Raw genomic sequence first — 23,578 nt, forward strand, 5'->3', positions numbered from 1 at the left:
GCATATCCTCCCACTCTGCATACGGCAAGCAACCAAACCTCCCACAATGCATACATCGAGTGTCCAATCCTCCCACTACCACACCGCAAATGGCGAGTGGTCAATCCACCCACACTGCATAGATAAGGCATGCATTCAATCTTCACACACTGCAAACAATAAGTGTCCGATCCTCCTACACTGCATACAGTGTTTGTATATGGTGCATGGTTCATTGTGACTCATTTTAAAGAAAATATTGAAATACATATTGTCTGTAAAATACAAGAAACAACATAGAAACTGCCAAACATAACCAAACTCATTTAATCAGTGTTCACTAGTTATGTCCACACGTGCTCATGTGTGACCCGTGATTAGAGATCCAAATAAAATCAGAAATACACTCAACAGAAGGCCAAGACAGGAATAATGAAAGAGGAAAATACAGCAGCAATGATTACATCTGGGCTTCATGTATAATGAGATCTTATGCTGAAATCATGGATTACTATTTAGTGAATTCATATACACAATATACTGTAGATACAGTATGAACACCAGCAGCCACACTCGGTGCCCGGAATCTCATTGTGGTAGGTAGGTAACGGACAGCATCCTCTTCTATTGGTTCTCCTTGGGCATGTGGAACTCTTAGTTTCAACAGCCCAAAATGAATGATGGGATAAAGAGTGGTACTCCCTGATTATACTAAGTGGTTTGGAAAACACACACTGTAAGGTGAATGGTAGGTCTCTGTGGGATACGGTCATTTGGTCTACAGCATGATGGTCGACAAGCATTGGAACGACATGGTTCTAGGTCGACATGATTGTAGGTTGACAGGTCATTAGGTGGACACAAGCATATGGTCGACATGGTCTAGGTCCTTGATGGCTAACCTTGACACTCCAGCTGTTGCTGAACACATCCCAGCATGCTCTGCTTCTGTTTTGCCATGCTAAATCTGACGCAGAGCATGCTGGGATGTGTAGTACAACAACAGCTGGAGAGTTAAGTTTATCCATGAAGGGTGTAGTCCGAAAGACAAAAGGTTGACATGGGGTTTTGTCCTTTAAAGAAGGAGTTTGCTTTTGAAAACAAATCTGAATTAAGCCCTAAATATATAACTGCAAGGCAGGAAGCATCCAGAGAGTTGCCAATGTACTGGTGGCCGAACTAGTATATACTTCTTTCATTAGGCATTTATAAGAAGACAGAATGAGAGGATCAGTAGATATTGTTACGGGGATACTGAGCTGCATCTGTACGCAGAATAATGGGAAGTGACAATCACTCTGGGCAGCCTGCTACTTACCAAACAAAACAATGGAAATCAGGAGACTTGAATGGAAAAGTGTTTGATGCCATGAAGGGGAAGTGTAACTACAAACTATTACTTAGGTTGGCCCTGTCTATATGCAGATGCTGAACTGTCTATTAAATCTCCAACGCATCATATAAATACTTATCTGTAGCAAGATCTTGGCTACATAATTCTCAAACAGCTACAGATAATAGTGCTGTGACTGTAGAGGGGTAACGAGTAATAGTGCTGTGACTGTAGAGGGGTGATGAGTAATAGTGCTGTGACTGTAGAGGGGTGACGAGTAATAGTGCTGTGACTGTAGAGGGGTGATGAGTAATAGTGCTGTGACTGTAGAGGGGTAACGAGTAAGAGTGCTGTGACTGTAGATGGGTAATGAGTAATAGTGCTGTGACTGTAGAGGGGTGACGAGTAATAGTGCTGTGACTGTAGAGGGGTAACGAGTAAGAGTGCTGTAACTGCAGATGGGGTAATGAGTAATAGTGCTGTGACTGTAGACGGGTAACAAGTAAGAGTGCTGTGACTGTAGAGGGGTAACAAGTAAGAGTGCTGTAACTGTAGAGGGGTAACAAGTAAGAGTGCTGTAACTGTAGACGGGTAATGAGTAATAGTGCTGTGACTGTAGAGGAGTAATGAGTAATAGTGCTGTGACTGTAGAGGGGTAATGAGTAAGAGTGCTGTGACTGTAGAGGGGTAAAAAGTAAGAGTGCTGTGACTGTAGACAGGTAATGAGTAATAGTTCTGTGACTGTAGATGGGTAATGAGTAATAGTGCTGTGACTGTAGAGGGGTAATGAGTAATAGTGATGTGACTGTAGAGGGGTAACAAGTAATAGTGCTGTGACTGTAGACGGGTAATGAGTAATAGTGATGTGACTGTAGAGGGGTAACGAGTAATAGTGCTGTGACTGTAGACGGGCAATGAGTAATAATGCTGTGACTGTGGAGGGGTGACGAGTAATAGTGATGTGACTGTAGAGGGGTAATGAGTAATAGTGATGTGACTGTAGAGGGGTAACGAGTAATAGTGCTGTGAATGTAGACGGGTAATAAGTAATAGTGCTGTGACTGTAGAGGGTTGACGAGTAATAGTGCTGTGACTGTAGAGGGGTAATGAGTAATAGTGATGTGACTGTAGAGGGGTAACGAGTAATAGTGCTGTGACTGTAGACGGGTAATGAGTAATAGTGCTGTGACTGTAGACGGGTAACGAGTAATAGTGATGTGACTGTAGAGGGGTAACGAGTAACAGTGCTGTGACTGTAGATGGGGTAACGAGTAAGAGTGCTGTGACTGCAGATGGGGTAACGAGTAAGAGTGCTGTGACTGCAGATGGGGTAACGAGTAACAGTGCTGTGACTGTAGATGGGGTAATGAGTAACAGTGCTGTGACTGTAGAGGGGTAATGAGTAATAGTGCTGTGACTGCAGATGGGGTAATGAGTAATAGTGCTGTGACTGCAGATGGGGTAATGAGTAACAGTGCTGTGACTGCAGATGGGGTAATGAGTAACAGTGCTGTGACTGCAGATGGGGTAATGAGTAACAGTGCTGTGACTGCAGATGGGGTAATGAGTAACAGTGCTGTGACTGTAGATGGGTAGCCACGGCTACATAAGGTCCATGTATATGCCATGAAATAAGTAACTGTTTCTACATGGCATGTTAGGCATCAGGCTGTGAACTCAGATATTCATACTGACATGTGTTGTTCTCATCCACTCATTCTAAAGGCTGTTCCTGGAGAAATGATCAGCAACACTGACAGCAGCACAGTGGTCAGCAGTGAGTATTGTCCATGTGGTAGGTCCCTCTCAATATGAGAGCTCGTACTAAATTCTGCTGCTACCACAAATGCATTACAAAGTTACAAAACAATGTTATCAGTCCGGGGTTCCGGCTTCCTCAACGCGTGACTGCGATGTTATTGGCTCTCCATGGATATCTCCAACTTGCTCAGTGCAAAATGTATCCACAGGACTGACTTCAACTACAATGGAAGGAGGAGAAACTGTTATTCCTACATTCGTGGGGAAATAGAGATTACATTTCCAAATTTATAGTCAATGACATTCTGATCAAATGATCAATATACAGTATTAATACAGTAATGCATATCTGCAGACAACAGTAATCAATATCGGAAGCCTGTTACATTTACCCTATGCTGTGCAGGTAAACTTGCAGCACAACTCAGCATAATGATTCTTACTGTTCATATGCCACTGTGACCACATGTGGTACAGACCACCAAGAAAGACATCAATGCCAATGGCCATTAGCACATACTGTAGGTCCAGTCCAGACACGGCCACAGTGCATTGGACAGATCTGCCACCCTCTCCCCACAATGAGCCTCTGCTGCAGTAGGGGAGAAAACCTTGCCAGCAATGGACAACATACACGTTTTCACATATGCCCAATCTCAAATCGTGATACACAGACTTCCACTTGCCTGTGAAATGCACCTTTACCTTAACTGCATTTTATATCAGTACTTAGTACACTGGGGCAGATGTATTAAGTTTTAACAAGAGATAAATCCAAGGATGATAAGGAGAGATAGACACCCAGCCAATCACCTGCTAACTGCCATGTTACAGGCTGTGTATCTCTCCTTATCACCCTTGGATTTATCTCTTGTTAAGGCTTAATACATCTGCCCCACTATTAGCAAAAGGCAGGAAAATGCATGCAATCTGGGTAGTATCCCTTTACACCAAAAATCTGGTCTGGACCCGGTATCTGGTACAATCTCATTATAGCTGCCGTCTCTGGCAGTATATGGGGGACATCCTCCGTGTCAGTAAGCTCTGCCCGCCAGTCTCATTATAGCCGCTGTCTCTGGCAGTATATGGGGTATATCCTCAGTGTCAGTAAGCTCTGCCCGCCAGTCTCATTATAGCCTCTTCCTCTGGCAGTATATGGAGTACGTCCTCCGTGTCAGTAAGCTCTGCCCGCCAGTCTCATTATAACCGCTGCCTCTGGCAGTATATGGAGTACATCCTCAGTGTCAGTAAGCTCTGTCCGCCAGTCTCATTATAGCAGCTGCCTCTGGCAGTATATGGGGTACATCCTCAGTGTCAGTAAGCTCTGTCCGCCAGTCTCATTATAGCCGCTGTCTCTGGCAGGATATGGGGTACATCCTCAGTGTCAGTAAGCTCTGCCCGCCAGTCTCATTATAGCAGCTGTCTCTGGCAGTATATGGGGGTACATCCTCAGTGTCAGTAAGCTCTGCCCGCCAGTCTCATTATAGCCTATTCCTCTGGCAGTATATGGAGTACATCCTCAGTGTCAGTAAGCTCTGCCCACCAGTCTCATTATAGCAGCTGTCTCTGGTAGTATATGGGGTACATCCTCAGTGTCAGTAAGCTCTGCCCGCCAGTCTTATTATAGCCGCTGTCTCTGGCAGTATATGGGGTACGTCCTCCGTGTCAGTAAGCTCTGCCCGCCAGTCTCATTATAGCCGCTGTCTCTGGCAGTATATGGGGTACATCCTCAGTGTCAGTAAGCTCTGCCCGCCAGTCTCATTATAGCCGCTGCCTCTGGCAGTATATGGGGGACATCCTCCGTGTCAGTAAGCTCTGCCCACCAGTCTCATTATAGCCGCTGTCTCTGGCAGTATATGGGGTACATCCTCAGTGTCAGTAAGCTCTGCCTGCCAGTCTCATTATAGCAGCGGTCTCTGGCAGTATATGGGGTACATCCTCAGTGTCAGTAAGCTCTGCCCACCAGTCTCATTATAGCAGCTGTCTCTGGCAGTATATGGGGTACATCACCAGTGTCAGTAAGCTCTGCCCTCCATTCTCATTATAGCCGCATGAAGGATATCTCTGTTACATTACTGGAAGCATGAAGGATATCTCTGGGGCATTACTAGAAGCATGAAGGATATCTCCTGGATATTATTGGAGGTGGAAGGATATCTCCTGGATATTATTGGAGGTGGAAGGATATCTCCGGGACATTATTCCAAGCAAGAAGGATATCTCCGGGACATTACTTGAAGCATGAAGGATATCTCCGGGACATTACTGGAAGCATGAAGGATATCTCCGGGACATCACTGGAAGCATGAAGGATATCTCTGGGACATTACTGGAAGCATGAAGGATATCTCTGGGACATTACTCCAAGCAAGAAGGATATCTCCGGGATATTACTGAAAGCATGAAGGATATCTCCAGGACATTACTGGAAGCAAGAAGGATATCTCTGGGACATTACTCCAAGCAAGAAGGATATCTCCGGGACATTACTGGAAGCATGAAGGATATCTCCGGGACATTACTGGAAGCATGAAGGATATCTCCGGGACATTACTGGAAGCATGAAGGATATCTCCGGGACATTACTGGAAGCATGAAGGATATCTCTGGGACATTACTGGAAGCATGAAGGATATCTCCGGGACATCACTGGAAGCATGAAGGATATCTCTGGGACATTACTGGAAGCATGAAGGATATCTCTGGGACATTACTGGAAGCATGAAGGATATCTCCGGAACATTACTGGAAGCATGAAGGATATCTCCGGGACATTACTGGAAGCATGAAGGATATCTCCGGGACATTACTGGAAGCATGAAGGATATCTCCGGGACATTACTGGAAGCATGAAGGATATCTCTGGGACATTACTGGAAGCATGAAGGATATCTCTGGGACATTACTGGAAGCATGAAGGATATCTCCGGGACATTACTGGAAGCATGAAGGATATCTCTGGGACATTATTGGAAGTGGAAGGATATCTCCGGGACATTACTGGAAGCATGAAGGATATCTCCGGGACATTACTGGAAGCATGAAGGATATCTCCGGGACATTACTGGAAGCATGAAGGATATCTCCGGGACATTACTGGAAGCATGAAGGATATCTCCGGGACATTACTGGAAGCATGAAGGATATCTCCGGGACATTACTGGAAGCATGAAGGATATCTCCGGGACATTACTGGAAGCATGAAGGATATCTCTGGGACATTACTGGAAGCATGAAGGATATCTCCGGGACATTACTGGAAGCATGAAGGATATCTCCGGGACATTACTCCAAGCATGAAGGATTTCTCTGGGACATTTCTGGAAGCATGAAGGATATCTCTGGGACATTTCTGGAAGCATGAAGGATATCTCCGCTACATTACTTGAAGCATGAAGGATATATCTGGGACATTGCTGGATGCATGAAGGATATCTCTGGGACATTACTGGAAGCATGAATGATATCTCCTGGACATTATTGGAAGTGAAAGGATATCTCCGGGACATTACTGGAAGCATGAAGGATATCTCTGGGACATTACTGGAAGCATGAAGGATATCTCTCGGACATTACTGGAAGCATGAAGGATATCTCCAGAACATTACTGGAAGCATGAAAGATATCTCCGGGACATTACTGGAAGCATGAAGGATATCTCCAGAACATTACTGGAAGCATGAAAGATATCTCCGGGACATTACTGGAAGCAGGCCATATCTACTTACCAATGGTTGGCTGACTGTCCAGAATCCGGATAGGGATGGGATGTATCTCCCCCAGCAGGATCTGATGCAGTTCTCCCGACAGGCCAGATGAATCTTCCACCGTCACCAGCTGTCCCATGCTCACCAGGTTATGGGCAGATGCAGGCGATAGCGAGGAGTCATTATGTTGGTTCTGTAAGTGACTAAGAACAAGAGGCTGACCGCTGCTGCCAGCATTTAGCAGAGCTGGGGGGCTCAGTGTAATGAGGGAGGCAGTTCCGTTAGAAGACGTGAATGATGGATGCTGGTGATTGACTGTTATTAGTGCAGTTGTTCCATCCGGTGATGTAAAAGATGGCTGCAGCTGGAGACCCTTTATATAATAGAAAACAGAGCATGATCTCAGTTCCAAGGCAGCATTCTGTGATGTTAGTATAATACATACATGTGCATCTTAAGAAAATATTGCAATATTATCAAAATGAGTGTGATACATGCAGATGTGTCCTTAGACACGTGGGGTGACATTTAATAGGATGCGATTTTATCGCATTTTATGAAGTCGCACCATATTGCACTCTTTAAGATTGAGATTAAGATTTATGCTGCAAATTCTTATTTATATTTAATGAGATGCAAATTCGCTGCAAAAAAGTGCGATATGGTGCGATTTTTAGTCATGAAAATTTACGATTTTTAGTAAAGAAAAATTTGAGGACATGTGCGATTTTGTGTTAAAGAAATGTTAAAAACAAATGGCGTGGGGTCCCCCCTCCTGCGCATAACCAGCCCCAGGCTCATTGAGCCGGACTTGGTTTTAAAAATACGGGGGGGGGGGGAGCGTAGGGGTCCACCATACGGTATTTGTGAAACCAGCCCTGGACTCTTGGAACGGTCCTGATTTAAAAAATATGGGGGACAAAAAAACTGTGGGTCCCTTGTATTTTGGAACCAGCACCGGGCTCCAACAGGTGTCATGCCACAGCTGGGGGACACTTTTTACATAAGGTCCCCCGGCCGTTTCATGCTCACCGTCAGCCCTGGACGGGGTACCAGGGGGAGTGGGGACCCCCCTAATAAAGTACCCCCAGGCTTCACCTGTCCAGGGCTGAAATCTGTGGGCTGTGGACACTGGCCTGATACGGTAAAATCACCCAAAAAATATTCCTTTTTACAGGTGAACTACAAGTCCCAGCATGCGATCCTCCAGCCCACGGGCGCTGGTGATAGGCCCGGGCTTCAGCCCTGGATGGGTAAAAGCCTAGGTGACCCCTTTATTGGCACCCACTCCCCCAGGCACCCTGTCCAGGGCTGACCATAAACGGTGAGCATGATATGGCCGGGGGGACCTTATGTAAAAAGTGTCCCCCGGCTGTGGCATGACACTGCGGGCTGTTGGAGCCCGGTGCTGGTTCCAAAATACAGGGGACCCCGTTTATTTGTCCCCATATTTTTTGGAACCAGGACTGGTTCAAGAGTCCGGGGCTGGTTTCAGAAATACGGGTGATCCCTACGCTTCCCCCCCCCCCCCCCCGTATTTTTGGAACCAGGTCCAGCTCAATGAGCCCTGGGCTGGTTATGGTTAGAAAGGGGGAACCCACACCATATTTTTAAAAATTTTATTTAACTTTTACACATATTTTAACATAGAACCGTGCACAGCTCTCAATGATCTGTGCAGGGTCCAGGCCAATTCGCCTGTCAGAACCTGGTCTATTTTTTTTCCGTGATTTTTAGTAACATTTTCACGAATTCGCATCCCATTAAATTTGCGAATTGTATACTTTATAATGGGAAAACATCTGGATGCGAATTCCGGCGCAACTAAAAATAGCTATTTCAGAATCGCATCCTATTCAATGTCACCCCTAGTGTCTATACGCCTAGTGTGCCTGAGATTAGTCACATCAAAGCAAAACATCACTTACAATGCACTAGAGACTTTATTTACACAGGAATTAGTGTTAAACATGTAGAGCTGCAGGTGAAGCACCACAGAACATGAGGAATAGCCTCAACCGTGGTATCATACTACTTCATATACAGATTCATACTTATTTGCACACAGATGTGCACACGTCACACTTATCACTGCCAGGCAGCAATGTAGTTGTGTTGCCCCCAGTGGTCCTATTTCTGCTAATAAGAAGCACATTTGAGTGTGAAAGATGCTGAGCATGACCAAGTCACCCACGGCCTACAGACAGGGGCTGAGCAACACTGTATGCACTAAACACCATGAACTACATGTACCAGGATATGATTCATTTCTGCAGTAAACATATTTTGATTTAAATATTTTCAATAGCCAAGGAATGCTTACAGCCCATTTCAAGCACCTTTAAATAATACATTTGCCACGGTTTTGTCTAAAATACTCACTATGGACCACAGGGGGCTTATTTATCGAACATTGATTTTACAATCCACTGTTTTTTGGTCATTTTGCCTAGACATTTAAAGCAACAACTTTTGATTTTAAAAGGAAATTTGTCTTCAAAACTAGACCCAGTAAATGGAATAGCCCCTAGACACCTGCACAGTTTATATGAGTTTATAGTGGAGATATTGGAGTGACTGGGCAACATGACCGCAAAGGCTGGGTACTAGTCAGAGCCAGGGAGGCAGTAGGACCAGAGCTTAGATTATATGCGCTGGAGTATTATAATCCCCAGGGCCAGCTCAGCAGCTGGTCACCGTTTGGTTTCTGGAATCAACCAGCGCAGGGGCTATTTTTTCATATCTTCATGATTTTAGACACGGGGTAAATAACATTAAATATATACAGTGTGCTATCAGAGTGATTATATATTGCACACGAGCCATGCGGACTGTGAGGTACTAAGAAAAAACAGCAGTTATAAGCCCTGTGCAATAATGGGGAAAACAGGAAATTCAAAAGCCGGAACGCGGCTGGAGAAGGACGCCCGCTCACAGGCAGGCATCAGCTCACAGGCAGGCAAGAGCTCACAGGCAGGCATCAGCTCACAGGCAGGCATCAGCTCACAGGCAGGCATCAGCTCAAAGGCAGGCATCAGCTCAAAGGCAGGCAATAGCTCACAGGCAGGCAATAGCTCACAGGCAGGCATCAGCTCACAGGCAGGCAATAGCTCACAGGCAGGCATCAGCTCACAGGCAGGCATCAGCTCACAGGTAGGCATCAGCTCAAAGGCAGGCAATAGCTCACAGGCAGGCAATAGCTCACAGGCAGGCATCAGCTCACAGGCAGGCAATAGCTCACAGGCAGGCATCAGCTCACAGGTAGGCATCAGCTCAAAGGCAGGCAATAGCTCACAGGCAGGCATCAGCTCACAGGTAGGCATCAGCTCAAAGGCAGGCAATAGCTCACAGGCAGGCATCAGCTCACAGGCAGGCAATAGCTCCTAGGCAGGAAATACCTCACAGGCAGGCAATACCTCACAGGCAGGCAATAGCTCACAGGCAGGCAATAGCTCACAGGCAGGCAATAGCTCACAGGCAGGCAATAGCTCCTAGGCAGGAAATACCTCACAGGCAGGAAATACCTCACAGGCAGGCAATACCTCACAGGCAGGCAATAGCTCACAGGCAGGCAATAGCTCACAGGCAGGCAATAGCTCAGCAGTAGCAGTAGACCTCCGGCTCCAGCAGCCCCAGCGTGCTGATAGTAGATGTCAGCGCTGTGACGGCTGGAGCCGGAGGTCTGCTACTGCTGCTGAACCCGTCCCCACATGTGCCGATTTATGTTTTTGCTGGTGGGTGCTCACTGGGAAAAATTTAGGGGAAGGGGCGTGACCTATTCAGAAAAGTGGTCGTGGTCTCTATAATACAGACATGTGTATATACAGTCTGGGAAGTGTAGTGTTTGTAAAATGTGGTGAAATGTGTAGTCTAATCAAGCTCGCCTTTCCCCCAACAGCCGTAATAGATTTCCAGCCGGTTCAATTAGCCGGCAAACAATAATAAAAAGCAGGAAGGTTTGGAGAAATATATAGTGCAGGCGCTTAGGGTTAGTTGTTTAGAAGAGGCTCAGTCCAGTGTTTGTACTAGTATAGCAGAATTTAATATGTTTAAAAAGCAATCTTGTAAAAAAAAATTACACTTATGAAATGAATAAAAATGTTCACTCACAAAAGAAGTCCATTACTTGTTGAAAGAACAATCCGTCCCATGGAAGAAACAATGGGTACAGGAAGGGTTAATCCACAAATCTCCTGCCTGTCCTTAAGCACTGCGTTCCCTTTGTTGTTCCGCTGTGACATAACTCAAATGCAGACTGACTCCCCGACGGCTACTGTAGCCGTGGTCCCGGCTTTCATGCTGGAGATAGAGTCTGTACACTTCACATGGGGGAATAAAAACAGTGCTGCGGCTTCTTGCGGGATCTTTATAAGCAAGTTAAAAGTAAGTCACTGATGGGAGGTGAGGAGGGGGGACCCGAAGAGACACCGCGCTCCCTCTCCCTGCGCTGTATTGACTCAGGATGAGTTCAGTGCAGGGCGGGGGAGAAAGAGAGGGGAGCGCGGTGTGACGCCAGCGCGTCACATCACAAACCGGCCAGAAAATATGGGTGACTGTGCGGCCAGCCACCAGGAATGCCAGTGGGTGCTTAAGATTTTCCGTGGGTGCTCTGGCCCCAGAGCACCCACGGAATCGGCGCCTATTCCCGTCCCCATCCTCAGGCTGTCATTGCACTCCCCCTGCAGTGTAGCCGCAGCAGCAGCGGAGAGAGCCGGGACACTGCCGTGTGAGTAGGGAGAAGGCTCCAGCAACAGCAGCCGACCTCCAGCTCCGGCAGACCCTGCGCGGTGATTGCAAATGTCAGTGCCAGGGCTGCAAGAGCCGGAGGTCTGGTACTGCTGCTGACCCGTCCCCGTACCCGTGCAACCCCGCCGTTTCTCCAGCTCCATCCCCAGAGTGCTGTCCCGTCCCCATCCTCGGCTCCCGGCAGTAGAGCGCTGACTGTAATTCGCCGTATGGGGTTATTTTCGCCGTCAGGGGCAGCGAGCCCCCGACGCATTGAATAGTGTGGGCTGGGAGCTGACGGCGAATAGCGGGGTGGCAGTGAAATAGGATTCGCTGCTGTGTTACAAACTTTTTAAAAGGAGGGAATAAAGTCAAAAAGGTGTCTAAAATATATACTGAACTACTACAAGCTGAAAACGAAGACAGTCTGGGTAATGTAAGAGAAAAATGGGAAAAGAGACTTAGGGCAAATTGATATAGAGTGGAAAATAGACCTCCACCGACTCAATCGCAACCTTCGCATTAAGGAATTCTTCCAATATCAAACCACCACCATTGCACCTGACAAACATCAGGATTTCCTGCGACAGCATAGCCACTCGTCCTTTGATCCGCCCTCACAGAATTCAACACTACGTACTTTCTCACGTCTATTAGACGATTCTATCACTCAATTAGACAAAGTCCAGCCTCAACGACAACAAAACCTCTCCAACGGAGAAAGACAGGCACTACAATCTTTGTCCCAGCGACAAGATATTATTGTGAGACCAGCTGACAAAGGCGGTGGCATCGTCATCCAGGATCGGGCACAGTATATTCAAAATTTGGATACTCATCTGGCTGATATCAACACATACAAAAAAATTGTTTGGGGATCCCACTACTTCGTTCAAGAAACAACTTGATGCCATTTTAACACAAGCGGTAACCGAAGGACACAAGAGCCTATCCTCTGATTTTCCCATCACACCAGTGATATACACTATTCCCAAAATACACAAAGACTGCAATAACCCTCCGGTTCGACCAATCATTTCTGCTCGCCACTCCCTCTGTCAACCCATTTCACAATTTTTGGACTCATTAATTCAGCCATATGTTATGGCACAACCATATTTCCTAAAGGACACTACTCAACTACTCATTCAACTACTGTACAACAGTTAACAAATATCCCAACCAATGCCATACTAAGCACGATGGATGTATCCAATCTATATACCATCATCATCCACTCCACAGGACTATCCACAATGCAGGAATTTCTGATTTCTAAACAATTCGATCATTTGGACGTTACTTTGTTTCTGAAATTACTTGAGTTTGTTTTAACCAAAAATTACTTTTTACACAATGGTAGTTTTTATTTGCAGCTCACCGGTTGTGCGATGGGGTTCAATGTGGCCCCGTCGCTAGCCAATGTATTTATGTTTGCCCAGGAAACCAACTTTTTCTTTTCAGATAACATCATTTCTCAAAACATTATTTTTTATTCCCGTTACATTGACAATCTCCTTATGGTGTGGCGGGGAGACGAGGAGTCACTGAGAACGCTTGTGTCCAACATTAATTTGTTGGATAACCCCGTCAAATTGACCTTGCAATGTCACCCTTCTGTCATCAATTATCTTGATGTCTCCATCCACCTTAAGAATGGCAGTTTCCACACCACGGTTTTTTCAAAACCCACAGACCGCAACACCCTTCTCCACAACAGTAGCCACCATGCTCCTAGTTTAAAGAAGGATTTACCGCAGTCTCAAATGTTACGCATCGCACGTATTACCAGTGACCATGATTTATTAGACCAGGCCTTGGACACCGTTATCCATAAATTCTTAGAACGTGGATACGACTACAGGCTTCTTAAAATCCAGAAGCAAGAAGTATTAAATATACCCAGGTCTAGATTGCTTTGCAGCAACCCTAAAACTGACCCCAATTCTAAGATCCCATTCGTCACCACGTTCTCTTCAACTAGTGCAGCGCTACCTTGCGTATTAAGTGCCACCTGGCCGTTGGTTACCAGTGACCATGATCTTCCGTGCTTTGCCCACACAAAGTTAATGCCCAGTTTTAAAAGGGAACATACGAGACATCTTAGTCAAAACCAATTTGTCCCCAATAGCACCTACAGGCGTACAAACTAAACCCCCTGGCTGCTACAGGTGTCCCACATGCACCGCATGTAGTTATATGGACGCTGGTATGTTCTTCACCCACCCCCGCACTGGACACAAATTCAAAATTAATCAAGTCATCACATGTACTACACCGTTTGTGGTATACGTCATCAGGTGCCCCTGTGGGCTCTTGTACATCGGACAGACCAGCAGACCGTTTCGCGAGCGAGCTACAGCACATCGCTCTGCCATCAAAAACTGCCTTGCCGGCAAAGATATAGACCAACCTGTTGCTCGCCATTTTAAGGCACACCAACACACGTTGGCTAGCCTTAAACACCAAATTATTGAACATGTGCCCATGCCTATCCGAGGAGGCGATAGATTAAAAAAACTGCTGCAAAGGGAGACCCACTGGATCCATGTATTGGACACAGTGGCTCCCTGCGGTTTGAATGAAAAGACCTCCTTAAACATATTTCTATAAATCTTAAATTTTCATCTTAGTGTCATGTAGAGTATAATTTAATCTGTCAACATCTAGTCTACCTCTTGTGTGCACTTTTGTTGATTATAGATTTATACACATGGCTGTCATCCATGTAGTGACAGTGGATCTCCTCTGGGTTAAACTTGGGGTTATAATACTGTATTATTGTCATTTATAACTAGTGAATCTCTGTTCTGTCAAATGATTGCATATTGTTTACAGTGACAGTGTAAGTATCTGTGCGCCTCTGTGCTGCCAACAATTGTTGTCACAGAAGCCCACTTACGTGACTATTATAGCATGCCCTCAGCAACACATTACCCAGCACTGCTAGTGTTACATGTTTTTATTTTTTTTTTATCTTCCCCCGTATCACTACAAGTACTGTGCACTTTAAACATTTACCACCTTCTGCTATCAATAAGATAAGCAACATGCGCTCTTCCTTGTATGCATTCATGCACATTCACCATTTTGTCCGTTCACAGGCTCCATCTGAGCGCCGGGTCAGATGCTAGCCGGTTGCCTTGACTACAGTCTGACGTCACTCGTCACGTGAACAAGCTGTCGGAGGTCCGACCCGCCGCCCAGCTAACACAGTGTGTCACGTAAGTCTGCTTCCCTATTTTAATCTGTTTGCAAAAGTATTCCTGTCTAGTTCTGCACTACACGTTTGGTTTGTTGCCTAGTCAGTTGTCCTGAGGAAGGGGCGTAATGTTTCGAAACTATATATATATATATATATATAAATGTTCATATGGCCAATGCTGGTCCAATCAAGGGCACTCACCAAATAAAGAGTAAATGAAAATAGTTTATTACCACTCCATCTGTTTCAGTCACAGAGATTGGGTCAGGGTCGACGTTTCGGCCACTAATGGCCTTTATCAAGACAATGCAGCAGTAGACAACCGTTCAGCTCCAGAGACCAGGGTACACTGACACTGTCTCCCAAGCTGCCTTATATACCAAAACCTCTCATCATCAGTCACTGAAAAAAAATAAAAAAAAGGTGAAAAATAGAAAAAAAGTTTAAAAAGAAAAACTAGATAAATATATAAATTGTGATATGAATTAATGGGGAACTAAATCACCCCACTATATGTATATTTATATATATATATATGTATTTTTTTAATAAGTATTTGATTAAGAGCACAATTTGCCACAACATAGAGGCAGAGGCAGACTGTACACTGCTCCCAAGCTGAGTATATCAGACCACCATAAACACGAGAAGCCATAGAGTCCTATATTATGATTACCGAGAATAATATCTGACATACACGACCAATTTAGATGGGTGGAACGCACGGCTATGTGTGGCCGCGATACATCCGGTATTTGACACGCACTGCCACTTTCGCCGCGAACATACGGGTGGAACGCACGGCCATATTGGCCGCGATCCCCGGATGGAACGCACGGCCATGCTTGAACTCAGGCAATGTGCGGATAGTAAACGGCCACGAGTGCGGCCGTTCGATACTACATGCCCTATGGGGTTCCCGTCCAGTAGTGTGCACCCCGCTTTATACGAATACTGTATTCTGGTGAATATTTAATAGACTATTCGGGCAGTTTACCCGTGGTTACCTAGTGAAACGCACGGCCATCTTGTGTGTGGCAGATAACACACAACATAGATCCAATCAGATAGGATTGAGATGTCATGTGACTAGGGATCTGACCTATACATGACACCATAGTTAGAATGCACAGGTGCAGTGACTGATGATGAGAGGTTTTGGTATATAAGGCAGCTTGGGAGACAGTGTCAGTGTACCCTGGTCTCTGGAGCTGAACGGTTGTCTACTGCTGCATTGTCTTGATAAAGGCCATTAGTGGCCGAAACGTCGACCCTGACCCAATCTCTGTGACTGAAACAGATGGAGTGGTAATAAACTATTTTCATTTACTCTTTATTTGGTGAGTGCCCTTGATTGGACCAGCATTGGCCATATGAACATTTATTTGTGGTACAGTTTCACTGTTACCTTAGAGGATAGCACCCCACGACTAAACATGGGATGGTGAGAGTGCGGAACTTCTTTACCTATATATATATATATATATATATACACTAGGTGATTCATCATGCTCTACGGGCGCTCTTCACACCGTCGTAAGGGGCTGCGCCCCCTTAATTTGTGAACGTTTGTATTGTGAGAAATATGGTTAGAATTGTATGTAAGATGCCTGTAACTTGATGTAAGATGCCTGCAACTTGAGTTATAGGTGAAATGTGTTAAATAGAGAGCATATGATTTGGAAGGGGGTGTGTATTGTTTTGTTTAATTAAAAACCGGTTGTTTAGGTGTGTGTGTGTGTGCAATAGTATAGTAGGGTATTTTTGAGTCAGCGGCTCCCCACTGGCGGAGGTCACGACACAGGAAAACAGGAGGCTGGGTAGTGATAGGGGTGTGTGGGCATACGGGGGACTAAAGAGGAGGGTGGGAGACACTGTGCAGCTTCTGCCAGTGGATGGGGGTCCAGCGTGGCAGTACAGGAGTATAGGACGGTGGCCCTGAGTCAGTGTCTCCTCCTACTGGGTGGGAGTTAGGGTGCATGAGAGCAGGAGGCCGGGCTATGAGGCGTGATAGGGGTATGTGGGCGACACAGCGTCAGCGACTCCCCAGTAGTGGAAGCTATGGTTCAGGAAAACAGGAGGCTGGGTAGTGATAGGGGTGTGTGGGCATACGGGGGATTAAAGAGGAGGGTGGGGGACACTGTGCAGCTTCTGCCAGTGGGTGAGGGTCCAGCGTGGCAGCACAGGAGTACAGGACGGTGCCCCTGAGTCAGTGTCTCCTCCTACTGGGTGGGAGTAAGGGTGCATGAGAGCAGGAGGCTGGGTGGTAAAGCATGATAGGGGAATTTGGGCAACACAGGGTGAGCGGGTCCCCACTGGCAAAAGTTACGGGACAGGAGAACAGGAGGCAGGGCAGTGATAGAGGTGTGTGGGCATGAGGGGTAGTAAAAGATTTGGGCTGTTGCAGAGTAGGGATGGGCATTGGTGCAGACACCATCAATGGTTGGCATTGATGGCGAGTTTGCACCCTGCCATCGATAGTAGTAACATATTACTTGGATAACCATCGATTGTTGTAGCTATCGATGGTCATCCATTATATCTGACTGAATAGGCCGTGGGTCAATCAGAACTCGGTGGCGGGACTTCCGGGTGGGGGGGGGGGGGGGGGGGGGGGGGCGGATCTATGCACCTTAAAAAAATTTGAAACTTGATCATTTCTCCTTTGCCATCGATGTAGGGAAACCATCTGGTCCTCCCACATCGATGGCAAAAGTATTCAACATCGGCCATAAACCATCGATGATATGAAATCATTGATGGTTGATGGGCATTCCTAGAACTGGAAGAGGGTGGGGGACAGTATGCAGCTCCCGGCAGTGGGTGAGCGTCTCCTCCCACTGGGAGGGAGTGAGGGTGAATGAGAGCAGAAGGCTGTATAATAGTGGTATGTGGGCAAGACATTGATAAAAATTGTGGTGCTGTGGGGACACTTCTGGCCGTGGGGGAACCTGCAGTGTGGCAGCTAGGGCCGGATTACCCACCTAGGGGCGGCACCTGCTTGTGGCGGTACAGGATCCCCCATTCTCACGGGGGTATGTGAAATGCGGGAGAGGGGCCGCGGGGGTCCGCTCGGGGGGGGGGGGATTGGCGGAAGGGGGTAAGGGGGGTTTGCAAATTGCGCGCGGGGGGGATCTGCGATTAGTGGGAGGGGGTCAGCAAATCGCGGGATGGGGGCGCCGTGAATTGCTGGGGGGGGGGGTGCGGGAGTAATGGTGGATGGTGGCTGTGGAGAAATGGTGGATGGTGGGCGTGTACTGTAGCCCTGGCTGGGCGGGGGGAGGTGATTTCAAGGGGGTGGGGTGTGTAGAACACTGGTCTTTTCCTTGGGGGGGGCGTGTTTGTGTAGAACGCTGGGCGGGTACATTATACACATAGAACACTGGTCTTTTCCCTAGGGGGGCGGGTTTTTGTATCCCGCTGGGCTGGAATGTTATATACACAGGGGATGAGTGACAGATCTGGCTAAATATATAAGAGATATATATATATATATATATATATATATATATATATATATATATATATATATACACACACACACACACACACACACACACACACATTTAATTGTCAATGTACACACACATTATTATGAAGCTTAATCTGCCATTTGAACTAGTACCTTCTTCATAAAAGCACCCACCTGAAGTTGTGCAAAGATTTTGGGCTGCAGAGAGTTGAGGGAGGAGATCAGCTGAGCGGTGTCCTGACAGACGTCTTCCCCGCACGGGTTCTCCACTTTTAACAAAGAATCTTGTTCTAAGGAATAATTCAGACATCAGTGTAATATGATCAGTGGATTCGGTTTACGTTTGTTACTGCAATTCACGTCTAGCTGAACCAACTCCTGCACAGCCCATAGGGCCTAATTCATGTTTGTACGCACTTACCTGTGTTGCTACAGAATTGATGATCATTGCAAGTGATGCTGCCATCAAAGAAGATACCAATTGGAGTCATCGCAAAGTTATATATGCGCACAATAAAGAGGAACATGGACTGCCATGACACTCCCCATTACCTCCCCTGAACAGTGCATTCCGGTCAATCACTCTCAGTGCGAGCGCAACATCAAAGGCATCACGGTGCGTGCGCAGTCTGCCGATAAACACTTAGTTTGCGTGAACATCGGAATTGTGTACAAACATGAATTAATCCCTCTAGTGAGCAGAGAAAACGAAACTTTGGGACAGTCACATGTAGGTTTTATAGGATAATCCTCAAAGCAAAATCTCTCCTGCCTTCCATTAGCAGACCCCAATGCGTAACTATATATTCAATATTATGCATAGTCCGGATACATTATACTACAATTATGCTTCATATCATCCTAATTTATACCCACCTTCATGAGATGAGGATTCAAATGTAACTGTAACCATTTCATTGAGAACATTGCCATTATCTGAAGTCCACTGGAGCTAAGAGGAAATGTATAAAAAGATAAATGGTAACTCTATAAAAACAAAATATAATGGCAACTTTATACATATTTCAATGAGATATTGTTAATGTATGTTCCAAAAACAAAAAACATAAGCCTATCTTTATTCTGCATTACATTTAACATTACAAAGCAAAATGCATAAGTTTCCTGACCTATCCAAGTATTTTGGTTCTAACTCGTCCCCTATCTCGTTCTTACCAAACATTCTTGTTCCCCTCTAACTTGCCATAACCAAACTTGCCAAAACTAAACCTTTTCCATTCACCTCTAACTCTTCTCTTATCCAACATATCTAAACTTCAGAAAAGCAAACTTTGAATTATTTAGGGAAGCCCTAAGAGTTGTGTGGGAAAAGGTAATGGAGGGAAAAATGCTGAGGAAATGTGGGATACCCTAAAAGATGTACTTGAACCATTAACCACCAAATAGATTCCAAAAGTAAATAACGGTAATTTCAATAAAAAAAAGCCACCACGGTTGGACAAAACAGTAAGGTCAGCTATTAACAATAAAACAAGAGCATTCAAATTCTATAAAAATAAGTTAAATGAGGAGGCGTTCGTCGAATATATCACACAACACTTGTAAAGGGGTAATCAAAGTAGCCAAAAGAATATATGAAGAGCGGATAGCCATGGAAAGCAAAACCAACCCAAAATGTTTTTTAAATATATAAATACTGTAGTAAACGTATAATTAAGGAAAACATAGGCCCACTAACTGATATCAGTGGAAAAAGTGTTACAGAGGACAAGGGAAAAGCAAAACTGTTAAATGAGTTCTTCTCATCAGTATTTACTGAGGGAGAGCAGAACGTGGCACGTACACCTACCACAAATGGGACAAATTATGCAGATCTCATAGTTGATTTCAAGCCCAATGAAATAATCATGAGGCTGAGCGAACTTAAAACAAATAAATCACTGGGGCCAGATGGGATTCACCCCAGGGTACTAATGGAATTAAGGGAGGAACTAGCTACCCCACTCCAGTACATCTTTAGAAGTTCATTATCGACAGGCAGAGTACCGAAAGACTGGAGAATAGCAGAGGTAGTGCCAATATTCAAGAAAGGAAAAAAGGAAGATCCCACTAATTACAGACCTGTTAGTTTAACATCAATCATGGGTAAACTATTTGAAGGATTCCTAAGGGATGGTATCCAGGAATATCTAGATCATCACCATTTACTCAGTGTGAACCAGCATGGATTTGTGAAAAATCGTTCATGCCAAACTAATCTACTAGGGTTCTATGAGGAGTTTAGCAAAAATCTTGACAGCAGTAGCAATGTGGATGTGATTTTCTTAATTTTGCTAAAGCCTTTGGTACGGTACCGCACAATAGGTTAATAAATAAAATGGAAGATATGGGATTGGGAGAAAATATCTGCAGATGGGTAGGGAACTGGCTGTGTAATAGGGAACAAAGAGTGGTTGTGAATGGTGCCGTATCAGACACAATACCGGTACTAAGTGGAGAGCCCCAGGGTTCGGTTTTAGGACCGATTTTATTTAATATTTTCATCAACGATATTGGGATGGGGTTGCTCAGCAATGTATCCATCTTTGCTGACACAAAACTAAGCAAAGTTATTAAATCAACGCTACAAAAGGATCTTGCAAATCTAAAGGAATGGGCTAAAAAGTGGAAGATGAGGTTCAATTTGGATAAATGTAAGGTCATGCACCTCGGGAGACACAACCAGTATGCAAGCTATAATCTGAGCAGGAGGGAACTGGGTAAGTCAGTACTCGAAAAGGTTCTAGGAGTCCTAATAGACAACAAACTGGGGTGTAGTGCCCAATGTAATATAGCAGTAAAAAAGGCCAACAAAATTCTAGCATGCATTAAAAGGGGCATCGAAACTAGGGACTCAAAAGTAATTATGCCCCTCTATAAATCACTGGTCAGACCGCAAATCGAATATGGAGTACAATTCTGGGCCCCACGCTTTAAAAAGGACATCGCAGAATTAGAAAAAATCCAAAGAAGAACAACAAAACTTATTAGGGGAATGGAAAATTTAACTTATGAGGAGAGATTATCCAATTTGGGACTATTTACATTAGAAAAGAGACGTTTAAGGGGAGATATGCTCAATATGTACAAGTATATCAGGGGCAAATATAAGGAACTGTCAAACACCCTGTTTTCTACTAGAAAGGAAGCAAGGATACGGGGGCATGAGTATAGACTAGAAGAAAAAAGATTTTGTACAGTTAGAAGAAAAAAATTCTTTAGTCAGAGCACCCAAACTCTGGAACTCTCTTCCGGGAGAGGTGGTGTCGGCTCCCACAATAATTGCGTTCAAAACAAGGTTGGATAAACACTTACTGGATAAATACATTCAGGGGTATAAATAAGATACATAGGTAATAAAAAAAACCTTAATATAAGCATACAAGGTTGAACTCGATGGACGCAAGTCTTTATTCAGACTTATCTACTATGTAACTATATATAACATAGGTGATTGCTCTGGAGGCCAAGGTCAAGGATCTAGAGCATCACACTGCAATACTGAGGGAGATATCTAACCTTGAGAAGAGTTTGCAGCTTACCGTCGCTGCATTAGAGGAACAGGGGGCCCGGGGGGGGGGGGGGGGTCGACAGTTGAGTCAAGTGAGGATTGGTAGCTGGGTAACAGTTAGAGGGCCTAGGAGAAAAAAAAAAACGGAGGAAGGGACAGGCAAGCTCTGAGCTACCAAACCCTAGTAAATACGCTCAAATGGATGCAGAAACTATGGTTGGGAGTGAGGAGCTAGGGGAGCTGGCAGGGAAGGGTTCCTCTAGAAACCAGAGGAATACTCCCTCTGGAATTCAGAGAGGAAGGGCCCAAGGCAGATAGTGGTGGTAGGGGATTCAATTATTAGGAAAGTTGATAGGGCAACCTGTTATCAGGACCACGATAGGCGTACAGTCTGTTGTCTCCAGGGTGCTCGGGTAATTCATATTGCGGACCGGGTGGACAGATTATTGGGAGGGGCTGGGGAAGCCGCAGCGGTCTTGGTGCATGTTGGCACCAATGACAAAGTCAGTGGTAGATGGGATGTTCTCAAAATAGACTTTAGGGATCTAGGCAATAAACTTAAGGCGAGCACATCTAAGGTAATAATCTCAGAAATATTGCCTGTGCCACGAGCTAGCCCAGGGAGACCGAAGGAGATTAGGGAGGTTAACATGTGACTCAAAGACTGGTTCAGGAGGGATGGCTCTGAGTTCCTAAAAAAAAAAAAAAAACTTGTCAGACTTCTCGTCAGGTGCCATCTCTTTTGAGGAAGGACCATTGGGTCCGAAATGCATTAAGTGTTGGTATTTTTCTGGATCCCTGTCAGCTGACTGGCACCCCCCATCCCCAGGACTCTGTGGTGGACCGATTTATGGAGTTGGACTCTGCACTGCCTGGGACAAAGAGCCTTGGGAGCGTGTTAGCGGTTTTTCCCTGGGATTCCATGTATTTATGCTCTATATACCATCAACTCTTGTGAGTTTTTTATACATTAAAAATCTAAATCATTTAAATTACTACACTATGATGTCTTCTTGCTTTATAGCCTTACTGTGAGTCCCGACTATTGGGGGACAAAAAAGGGTATTCTCATTACAGATTGAAAATACTTTCTGTGAAAAAGTGGAAACTCAAACGTGTCTACATGAAGTTATGTATGATTGATTTGTCACTCATTGGTGTATTTTATGGGAACATCTCAAAGTAGCGCTGTTTGGTGAACTTCTCCAGGGTGACAATTATATTCTGGAACATATTCTGGTCTCTACTAAGGCTGCTGTAGGACAGCTCTGGAAATCTTCCTCTATACCTGACATACAGTACATCATATTTTAACATTTTCTCATTGAGACAGCTGATTGTAAATACTGCTCTTCTGCTACTTCAATCCATATCAAATGGCTCAAATGAAGTGAGTACAGAGAAAGGCAGGCTCTCCCCTCATAAGCCGTGACCAGATAGACATGTCTGTATTGCTTTCCCCTATTTAAGATAGTACTATGTGAGCTGTTTATTCTCTCCCTGGTTTTACTTTTTTTATTTTTTCCTATGCTATATTGATATATGTGTCACAAATCTGAGGTATACCCCTTGTTTTTGTGTACCTGTTCCCTCGTGTTTCTGTCTGGTTGAGTTCGTATTCTTTACCTTCCCCCCCATATTTTTTTTTCTTTAAAAACATAAGTCGATACAGTTTTCTGATTCTTTGGACATCGTATTCTGGTTTCCATATTTCATTGTATCACTGTGAATTTACAATGTATTTGTGGTATACTTTGCTGCTTCACCTAATAAAATGTTATTTAAAAAAAAAAAAAAAACAACAACTGGATGCACTAATGGAATCCTATAGCTATGACTTACTCAAGTCAGTAGTTACAATTAGATAGGTTGAACTCGATGGACC

At 45.0% G+C, this 23,578-nt stretch overlaps 1 protein-coding gene across 3 annotated transcripts in view; it reads right to left on the bottom strand.

Moving 5' to 3' along the window:
- Positions 1-290: 290 nt before the first annotated feature.
- CARF (calcium responsive transcription factor) overlaps positions 291-23,578 on the bottom strand; it is a 120,422-nt gene continuing 97,134 nt past the window's right edge. For all 3 annotated transcript variants that reach the window (XM_083154081.1, XM_083154082.1, XM_083154080.1), the window contains exons 12-15: positions 19,059-19,134; positions 18,357-18,472; positions 6,802-7,153; positions 291-3,294 (exon numbers count right to left, since the gene is read on the bottom strand). In XM_083154081.1, coding sequence (XP_083010207.1) covers positions 3,188-3,294; positions 6,802-7,153; positions 18,357-18,472; positions 19,059-19,134 — 651 coding nt within the window. In that variant the 3' untranslated portion in view covers positions 291-3,187. The remainder of the gene's footprint in view (positions 3,295-6,801; positions 7,154-18,356; positions 18,473-19,058; positions 19,135-23,578) is intronic.

Source organism: Crinia signifera, chromosome 7 (genome assembly GCF_055691185.1).
Source record: "Crinia signifera chromosome 7, ASM5569118v1, whole genome shotgun sequence".
Taxonomy (NCBI): domain Eukaryota; kingdom Metazoa; phylum Chordata; class Amphibia; order Anura; family Myobatrachidae; genus Crinia; species Crinia signifera.